Below are 9959 nucleotides of genomic sequence, written 5' to 3' on the forward strand. Positions count from 1 at the left end.
TCCATTTGTTTTCCCAGAGGCCCTTTCTCCCTCCTTCCTTTCCCCTGTTAAGTTAGTATATGTTGTTCAGTGGCTAAGTTGTGTCCAACTCTTTGCGACCCCATGGACTGCAGCATGCCAAACTTTGTGTCTTTCACTGTCTCCCAGAGTTTGCTTGCTCAAACTCATGTCCATTGAGTTGGTGATGCCATCCAACCATCTCTTCCTCTGTTGCCCCCTTCTCCTCCTGATGTCAATCTCCTGCTTCTAGTTTTGGTATCTATATCCCCTACATCTAGTTTTTCAAGTCTCTTCATCTGCTCTTGAGTGCATTTGTGAATAAACCTTGTCTTTTTGCCTGGTGAGCTATTATCAATTCATTCACAGTCCCCCACCAACACAAACTTAAATTAGTAGAGGGAAAGTTTTCCTCCCAACAAGGGTTGGAAAAAAATCAACAGATGTTTACTACCTTTGATGGTGTGAAATGATTTGATTTACATTTTAAAAAATCACTTTGAGTATGTTATTGCTGTTGTTAGCAAGAGAGGTTTTAAGCTTGCTTGTAAAAGAAAGGGATTTAAGTTCATAGCTAGAGGGAAATATAATATCTTGGGAAAGTTTTTGTTTATATGAAATAATGTACATAAAGTTATAGGGTTTCCCTGATGGTTCAGTGGGTAAAGAATCCTGCAATGCTGCATATAAAATAATTACCACTTCTATAGATAATCAGCTTCCATTTCTGAAATTTCAAACATCTTACACTATCCCCAGCACTAAGTGTGCCCTTGCCCTTAATTCTTTATCTGAAAACACACTTCAATCTAAGGATATGATCGCTGTTGTTGTTGTTGTTTTTACATCCATTAGGTCTCCCCTAGTCTAGCAATTTCCTAACAAAAGCCTCGTATATTCCCAGACTTTCTTCTATCTGAGAAGGCATCAGCAGCAGTCTGCTCATGGCCCATCTAAGATCTTCCTAACTGGCACACATATATATGTACCCACATCAGACTTCTCACAATATTGAGAATTAACACCTAAAGTCATACCAGACATAAAGATCTACAGAAGTTTATCTTAAATGCAACTGCTGGGGGTGGAAATGCTTAAGCATTTCAGTCTCAGCGTTTGGCAGCCTCCAATGTTTCAGTGTTTGATGAATGAAGCTCCTTTTATTTGGAAGGCCTTGTCCAATGTCTGGGAGCTCAACAAAGCAGAGAGAAACTAAGTGGAATAGGTAGAGGCCAACTCCCCAACGCATCGGACTAGGTACGGGTGCAGAAAGCAGAGATCAAAGTCTTCAACGGAGCTACAGCCCGCGGCTGCGATTAAGGGGGAGTGGGTGGAGCCCTGTCTTTAACCCCGCCCACGACTGAGAGGACTCGGAGCCAATGAGTGGGCGGCCTGGGGCGGAGCGACCTGCGTACGACGTGACGCCATCACGCTCCGGTCGGCCCTCTGCCGGGCGTAAGCCGAAACTGTGGAGTTCTGAGGTGGGTTGTTTGCCAGTCCCGGAGCGCCGCAGCGTGGGAGCCCTCACTGAAGGCGAGGCGAGTCGAGTTACATGACCTCGGGTTTCAGGGGCGAAGGGAGCAATCACCCCCCAAACCTTCCCCAGGCTGGGCGACATGAACTCAGTATTAATTGATCTCGAAAGGAATGCCAAGTCAAGGTCTACGGTGGGGTGGACTCCCGGGCCGCCTCGCCTCAGCCTCGCTCTCCCTAAGTAGCCGGGCTCTGAGCCTTTAGGGAGAGGCAGCCCAGCGGGATGGAAAGAAGTAGGGACGCAAGGGAAAGCCAGCGTTTATTCGCGCTGTTGAGCGCCTTACGGGTTAAATCCTCGAAGCACTTCTGTGAGTAAGCCCAGTTGTTATTCCCATTTGGTAGAGGGGGACACTGAGGCTTGAGGTTAAAATTACAATAGTGAAACGTGTAAACACCTCTATAAAGTGGTGATTCCAGAAGGCCAACAAAGCTGTTTCGAACTTGGGCGGTTCTAGTGACAAAATTCTTTTGGTGCGTCACAATCGTCAGGCTAAACTTTGGAATTTATTTTCAGGTGACCAAAGCCACATCATGTCCGTAGTTCGTTCATCCGTCCATGCCAAATGGATCGTGGGTAAGGTGATTGGGACAGCAATGCAAAAAACTGCTAAAGTGAGAGTGACCAGACTTGTTCTGGATCCCTATTTATTAAAGGTAAGGAACATCGCTGTTTGCAGATGGCATTGGTGAACCACCAACATGTTCAGGGTTCTGAGCAGAAACACGCTGTCAGGGAAGATGGGCTCAGCCAGTGCTGCACATCAGGCGTTGCGCTGGTTGGTGGATGTAACACAAGCATGATTCCTGGTTCACCTCGCATTTTAGAGGCTGCACAGAGTTCATTTCAATTCAACCTGATGACACTGTTATAGACATTCTATGTGTAGAGTACTGCAGAAGGTAAGACTCATTCTTCCTTCCCTGGTTGTTAAAGGGGAGCATTTTTTTTTCCGGCCATTCCAGGCCACATGTGGGGTCTTCATTCCCCAACTAGGGACTGAACACATGCCCCCTGCATTGGAAGCACAGAGTCCTCACCACTAGACCACCAGGGAAGTCCCAAGAGCATTCTTGATTATATAAGATCAAGCTGAATCTCCAAAAGGACTTTATCCAGGAACTTCTTCGGAGGTCCAATGTCAAGTCTCTGCCTTCCCAATAGGGGTTCGATCAGGAATTAATACCCTACATGCCATGCAGTGCAGCCAAAAAAAAGATTTTATCCAGAAGACCAGACTGGGGGCAGGAGGAGTGAGGGAAGTCATTCCAGCCATGGTGAATAGTTTGTGAAAGTTCCTTTAGCCATGTATTCACCTAAAACAAATACACTGCCAGTTATTTATACAGCAAAAACAGGTTTACTTGGGATCAGCAGAGAATTGCAGATCGGGGTCTGCAACCATGATGAGCCACGTGTCGGTCTCCCACAAAAGCGGAGGTGACCAGAGAGGAGCGTGCTTTTACAGAGGGGACAGAAATTTGGGAGGGGACGGTAAGGGACGGTAAACAAAGAGTCTGTGGCGTTTTGTTGGCTGAATTGTTGCTGGGAAAGAAGAGAAGGAGATCTTTCTTCCTGTTGAGCTCTCATGACAGGGTATGAGAGCTTCCCCTTCTGGTCTCCCAATTGTGAGTTTTTTGTTTTTGTGTTTTAGTAACTTATTTATTTTTGACCGTGCTGGGCTTCTTCATTGCTGTGCGTGGGCTCATTAGTTGTGATGCACCGGCTTAGCTGCCCTGAGGCATGTGAAATCTTAGTTCCCCAACCAGGGATTGAGCCCATCTCCCCTGCCCTGGCAGGTGGATTCTTAACCTCAAGATCACCGGGGAAGTCCCTTGACTCTGTTTAATTGAAGTTTCTGTTTATTAATTTCTTACACATGAAAAGGCATGACACTGTACTGGAGCAGCGAGTGCTTTGGCGAGGTTGAGCTCAGATCTGGGCACTAAGTAGACCTTGGCTTTGAATGAACGCGAGAATGATTGGAATCGGAGTGGGAAGAGTCTCCTGTGTAGTAGTTTTGATTTCAGCCTATGAGAAAAGGAGACAGGAGGTAAGGAAATAGGTGAGGAGGCTATTGCAAATGTCTAGGATGGAAATGGTAAAGGACCGAACAGTCCGTGGAGCAGTGAGGATGGCGTGGAAAAGGTAGGTTTTGGGCAGGAAGGTACAGAGTCCTTAATTACATAGATGTGCTAGGGAGGGAGGGGCAAGGGCCAGGGATGTTTGTGCATGCAAGGTTAGGCACCCTGGTAGGCACAAGTGCTGTTTGTTATCTAGGATCAAAAATACAGGGGCCCTTTCAGGGTCTTATGAAGCTGGATAGATCCCAGCCAGGAGAAGAACAGCCAATCTCATCATCCTCCCAGCCCGTTGACTGCCTCGAAGCTGCTCCGTAAAATGGCTTGATCCCAAAGCAAAAACAAAAATAAAACCACAGAAGCAAGCTGAAGAGTGACAGCATGGTCATTGGTCTTAGAATCATTGGTGTATACTGGCTGTCTTTTGCTGTTATTTTTTAATGTTGATTTATTTATTTTTGGCTACATCGAGTCTTACTAACAGTTGCATTACATGGGCCTCTCTCTAGTTGCGGCACTCAGGCTCCAGACCAGGTTGGCTCTGGAGTTGGGGCATGCGGGCTTAGTTGCCCCATGGCATATGGGATCTTAGTTTCCTCGACCGGGAATCAAACCCATGCCCTCTGCATTGGAAGGCGGATTCTTAACCACTGGACCACCAGGGAAGTCCCCTGGCTATTGTTTGCTAGCCGTGCACCTTCCTTAACCTCCCTGAGCTTGTTATCTGTTAAATGGAACTACCTGCTGTGGCGGGGTTGTCTGGAGGAAGAAATGGTTCTGGTTCTCATCTGTGGCTTGTTTGCAATACTTTGAGCGAGGCATGGAGCTAAGTGCTTTACATACATTATAACGTTTTGTTCTGTTGATAACTTCGGATGTTTTTTGGCTGGAGAGAAGACTGTACCAGGAAGGAAGAGTTTATTTATTTTTATTTTGGGTCTTTGTTGAGGCTCTCCAGCTTCTCTTGCTGCCACACTGGAGCTCAGTAATTGTGGCGCTCAGGCATAGTTGCCCCGAGGCAACTATATGGAATCCTAGTTCCCTGACCAGGGAATGAACCCCCATCCCCTACATTGGAACGTGGATTCTTAATCACTGGATCACCAGGGAAGTCCCAGGAAGTTTAAATAGTGTAGAAAAGGATGATAATTTAGAGCAAGGATACTGCAGGCAGTGGACTTGGAGAACTCTGGGACAAGATCAGCTCTGGAAAAGTCATTGTTGTTTTCCAGAAACTAAGCGGCTAATTTTTGCATTGGAAGCCTCCATAAATATACTGTTGCTCATTCGCTAAGTCATGTCCAACTCTTTGTGATCCCATGGACTGCAGCCCACCAGTCTTCCCTGTCCTCCACTATCTCTCGGAATTTGCTCAAATTCATGTCTATTGAGTCAGTGATGCTATTTCCGTCTAACCGTCTCTTCATCTGCCCCCCTCTTCTCCTTTTGCCTTCAGTCTTTCCCAGCCATCAGGGTGGATTTGGAAGGTGGATTCCATAAGTATATTACCTGTTTCTTTTCCCCAAGTCCCAGCTTGTTTTCTGGACATTCCTTTTTCAGACTGTCTACTACCTTGCCAGGTCATCAGTGGGAACTACTGATGTGTTTCCTCCTTCTCTCAACAGTATTTTAATAAGCGAAAAACCTACTTTGCCCACGATGCTCTCCAGCAGTGCACCGTTGGGGATATTGTGCTTCTCAAGGCGCTCCCTGTCCCAAGAACAAAGCATGTGAAGCACGAACTGGCTGAGATCGTTTTCAAAGTTGGACAAGTCGTAGATCCAGTGACTGGAAAGCGCTGTGCAGGAACCACTTACCTGGAGAGCCCAGTTGATATGGAGACCACCCCACTAGCCAAAAACCTGGAAGAACTCAGTCTCTCCACAACACAGTGAAGGAGGATCGGAAAACAGAGCCAAAAGGGAATTTCTAAGTTTACTCCATGGAAAAATTTTTCTCAGTTTCCTCACAAACCGTCCAGTTTCTTGTCTGGTATTTATGAAATCGCTAAAAGTAAATGAAGTAAAGTCTTTGTTATAATTTTTCATAAAAGTTTATGGTCATGTTTCAGATTTTCTTCTTGGTGGACGTACTTTTCTGTTACACAGAGTATACCTAGCAATCCACTACATTGTTCTGTAAGCTCACTGTTTTAGAAGGTATATATATTTTTCTCATTCAAAGGAATCTTGAATGTATCTTAAAACTTTTATTTTGGGAGAAGAAAACCTTTTGCGATCATAAACAGATAAGACCACATTAAGTGAATATTTCAGTTCAGTTCAGTTGCTCAGTCGTTTCCTACTCTTTGCGACCCCATGAACTGCAGCATACCAGGCTTCCCTGTCCATCACCAACTCCCAGAGCCTACTCAACTCATGTCCATAGAGTCAGTGATGCCATCCAACCATCTCATCCTCTGTCGTCTCTTCTCCTCCCACCTTCAATCCCTCCCAGCTTCAGAGTCTTTTCCAGTGAGTCAGTTCTTCGCATCAGGTGGCCAAAGCATTGGAGTTTCCGCTTCAGCATCAGTCCTTCCAATGAACATTCAGGACTGATTTCCTGAATATTTAGTTTTGATCATATATATTCAAAATTCAAGTTTTTCTCTGATTTAACCACAGAAACAATATGCTTGGGTCAGACTTTATCTGATTAAAGTCTCTATTAATTAGAATGTTGGCACGTAGAAAGTAAAACTAAAATTCTATCATTTTTCTTTTATCCTGTATCCTAGGGTAGATTAAATAGGACTGAGTTCTTAAAATCCATACATTGATGAAGTAGAGGAATTTCTCATCCATGCATCTTTTTCTTTTTCCCTCAGCTACATCTTGCAGCACTGGGATCTTATTTCCCTGACCAGTGATTGAACCCCTGCCTGCTGCACTGGGAGCTCGGAGTCTTTTTTTTAAAACCTTTCCTTTTGTGTTGGTGTATACAGCTATACAAATTAACAGTTAACAACGTTGTGACAGCTTCAGGTGAACAGCGAAAGGACTCAGCCACACATATACACGTATCCATTCTCCCCCCTAATTCCCCGGGAGCGTGGAGTCTTTTTTTTTTTTTTAACTTTTCCTTTTGTGTTGATGTATAGCTGATTAACCATGTTGCGACAGTTTCAGGTGAACAGTGAAGGAACTCAGCCATACCTATCCACATATCCATTCTCCCCCAAATTCCCGGAGTGTGGAGTCTTAACCACTGGACTGCCAGGGAAGTCCTTCACACAAGCATTGAAGTTGGAGAGTTTCAGAGTTTTAGTGCCGTTCATTGATAAACCATGATAACTTAGATTTTGACCTGATGAAACACTGAGCTACACATTTCAGTGTTCTGGCTCCCAGAAGGGACTTGGAGCATATTTCAACCTCAGCTAATAAGTGTATTGTGCAAGCACTGGCTTCCAGTAATAACCGCAGGCCCTGCCCTCCCCCAACCCCCTCCCTCTCCCACCCTGCCCCAGGCTTCTAATCTGGACAGGTATGCACAGGTGCCTTCATGGCAAACACAGAAGCACATGGGTGTGGGAGAAGTTAGGTAACTTTCCAGAAAAAGTGAGAGAATGCTAGAATTGAGTCTTAAAGGAAGAGTCTCCAGGTTAGTGTGTGAGGCATGCGGAAAGAACATTCCAGGCAGGGGGAAGGGAGTATAAAGCCCTCAAAGGATGAGAGAAGAGTGTAACCATGGGGTTCTGGAAGTGGTGAGCACTTCAGGTAGAGAAGTAGGCAGGAGTTAGACGTGGCTCAGACAGTAAAGAATCTGCCCAGATTGCAGGTGACCCGAGTTCGATCCTTACGTTGGGAAGATCCCCTGAAGAAGGGAATAGCAACCCACGCTAGTATTCTTGCCTGAAGAAATCCATGGACAGAGGAGCCTGGTGGGCTACAGTCCATGGGGTCGCAGAGTCAGACATGACAGAGCAACTCACATTTTCACTTTCGTAAGTGGTAGTGGGTTATTCAGCATTTGGGGGTGGTGCATACCCCCCTACAGCATGCAGGCGTGTGGGGTCTTGGTTCCTTGACCAGGAATCAAACCCACAAACCCCTGAAGTGGAAGTGGAGAGTCAACTACTGGACTACCAGGGAGGTCCAGGTTATGTAACTTTAAAAAAAAGAATCTATTTATTTGACTGCCAGGTCTTAGGTGCAGCTTTCAGGATCTTCCATCTTCCTTGTAGCATGAGGGATCCTTAGTTGGATCTTGTGAACTCTTAGTTGGGGCATGTGGGAATCTAGTTCCCTGATCAGGGATTGAACCTGGGCCCCCTGCTTTGCTAGTGCAGAGTCCTAGCTACTGGACCACCAGGGAAGTCCCATGAAACATTTTTAAAGAGTAAGAGTCAGTAAGAATAACAGCATCAGTGTCAGGAATGAGAAAGATGAGAGGGAGGCAGTGACCTGGTCCTCAGACCTGAACTAAGTTGGGCAGGGAAGTGAATAGAGATTGGGTAGATGATGTGCCAGCCTCCCAGGACTTGGCACCAGGGAGGGTGAGCCAAAGGGAGGCGCTTCAGTGTTTTATCTAAGTGGGGCTCTGTGGTACCAGTTACCGCGGAGGGATCAGGACACCTGTCCAAGTTATCTCAAAAAACTCAAATATTTTAAATGTTTACATGTACACAGTCATTTTTATCTTAACATAGATATTTTTCCTGACAATCTCATAAAATTCTGCTCCAGGAAGATGCCCTCTGTTGATCCCATGATATTTGAACTGAAGCCACACACCTGTGAAATAAGAGTACCTCCCTCCCCTCAGGAGAAAGCATCGGGTTAATGCAACTTCAGAGCAAAATGATGGTGGGAAAAAAGGTGCAGAATGAGGGACCTAACACTAACACAAAAGCCAGGTCAGCAAAGACATGCCTACCAAGTTTACACGTCAGGAAAATAGATTTGAAAGATGTTGTCTCCAGAAATAGCACTGAGAAATCAGGGGAAGGTGTGAGAAAGTCACATGGACACCACTGGCTTGAAGAGGCCCTGCCTCCCACAGTGCTGACAGGATGTGTCCTTTCCGCCCTGGGGAGAGCTCACCCCAGCCTCCCTGTTGGGTCTCTGCATCCTCCACACTCTCATGAAGTGTAAGCCAAATGAAGAGCTCAGCCTCCAGCCTCCTGTCCCTGAGTGCCTGGGCCTCCTTCCCACCTTTGCCTCTCCCTGGTGTGGTCACTTCTCTGTCCACAGGACCCATTTCTGTCCCTGGCGGCTCCTTGCCTTAATATATTAGAACATTGCCCCAGTCAGAGCCTCCTCCTGCCTTCACCTCCCAACCCCAGTCCCACAAGCCCAGTTATTGCCCCCATCACTCCTACGCAGGGACCACCAGAAGGTAGCAGAGATCTCCCAGCCCCACCCAGTCCTGAGGGCACTTTCCTCTTTTGGGACTCCAGCTGGCCTCCAAATGCTCCCCTTCGCGGCTGGGGAGCTCCTCCCAGTTTCTCCCCCCTTTCTGTCTAGCTCCCCTCCTTTACATATTTATATATTTATTTGGCTGCATGCATCTTCAGTGCAGCAGGTGGGAATCTAGTCCTCTGACCAGGGATGGAACCTGGGCCCCCTACATTGGGAGTCTTAGCTACTGGACCACCAGAGAAGAGCCATCTAGCTCGCTCTCTGCCCACCTTGTCTTGGCTGCAGTTGCATGAGTATACCTGTGGCTCTTATCTTTCTGCAGGATCCATTTTCCTCATACAGTGCCATCCTGGCCCATGCCTTTAAGTTGTGTCCTTGGCCAGGCGGAGTTGTCCTGCCTCCTTGCACAGGTCATCTCCTTCCCTTGGGACTGAGCTATCCTGCCAGCACACCAGGGTCTAGGTTCCCCTTCCCAGGCACCAGAGCAGGTTACATGCTTTCCCGTCCCAGTTCCCTTCTCTCCATCTCGACACTTGACACTCCATCATTTCACACCCTGCCTCACTCGACTGGGACTGCTTGCGGGCGAGGACGCGGCCACCGGTGCTGAGATCAACAGGAACATCGGAGTTCTGAGACCACAAAAGAACGTCATTATGCTTCCACCCAGGATGCTTCGATTAAAGCGTAATTTATTTTTGAAAGTCAATATATTTACACGGTGCGAAGTCCAAAACAAGGTATATGGTGAGAAGCCCGCCTCCCATCTTCGCTCCCCAGGCCCTGGATTCCTCTAGGAACCGTGTGGATTACTCTCCTTGTGGATCTCTCCACGTACGTACAAGCCTGGCCCTTGTTCCTTTGGCGCACCCTGTGCTGCGCACCGAACTCCTTTCGCTGGCGCTTAAAGTCTCAAAATCGGTTCCTCTCCGGTTTCCCGCTCCTTTCTCGCAGCCGCGGGACCTCGGCGCTGTGACCCACGGCGGC

At 47.0% G+C, this 9959-nt stretch overlaps 1 protein-coding gene across 2 annotated transcripts; it reads left to right on the forward strand.

Moving 5' to 3' along the window:
• Positions 1–1333: 1333 nt before the first annotated feature.
• Positions 1334–5681, forward strand: MRPS17 (mitochondrial ribosomal protein S17). Of its 2 annotated transcripts, none has more exons than XM_055562197.1 (3): positions 1334–1478; positions 2045–2184; positions 5235–5681. In XM_055562197.1, exons 2-3 carry the CDS (start codon positions 2062–2064, stop codon positions 5502–5504), a joined length of 393 nt encoding a protein of 130 aa, XP_055418172.1. In that variant the 5' UTR covers positions 1334–1478; positions 2045–2061; the 3' UTR covers positions 5505–5681. The 2 variants fall into 2 exon arrangements, with proteins under 2 accessions (XP_055418172.1, XP_055418171.1); XM_055562196.1 differs by having other exon boundaries at positions 1379–1535.
• The last annotated feature ends 4278 nt before the right edge of the window (positions 5682–9959 follow it).

Source organism: Bubalus kerabau, chromosome 23 (genome assembly GCF_029407905.1).
Source record: "Bubalus kerabau isolate K-KA32 ecotype Philippines breed swamp buffalo chromosome 23, PCC_UOA_SB_1v2, whole genome shotgun sequence".
Lineage (NCBI taxonomy): Eukaryota > Metazoa > Chordata > Mammalia > Artiodactyla > Bovidae > Bubalus > Bubalus kerabau.

Excerpts from the sequence above, each read along its gene's own strand:
- MRPS17 (XM_055562197.1), top strand. The coding sequence starts at position 2,062 with ATGTCCGTAGTTCGTTCATCCGTCCATGCCAAATGGATCGTGGGTAAG. Across the intron at positions 2,185-5,234 it reads TGGATCCCTATTTATTAAAG|TATTTTAATAAGCGAAAAAC; the intron begins GTAAGGAACATC and ends TTCTCTCAACAG.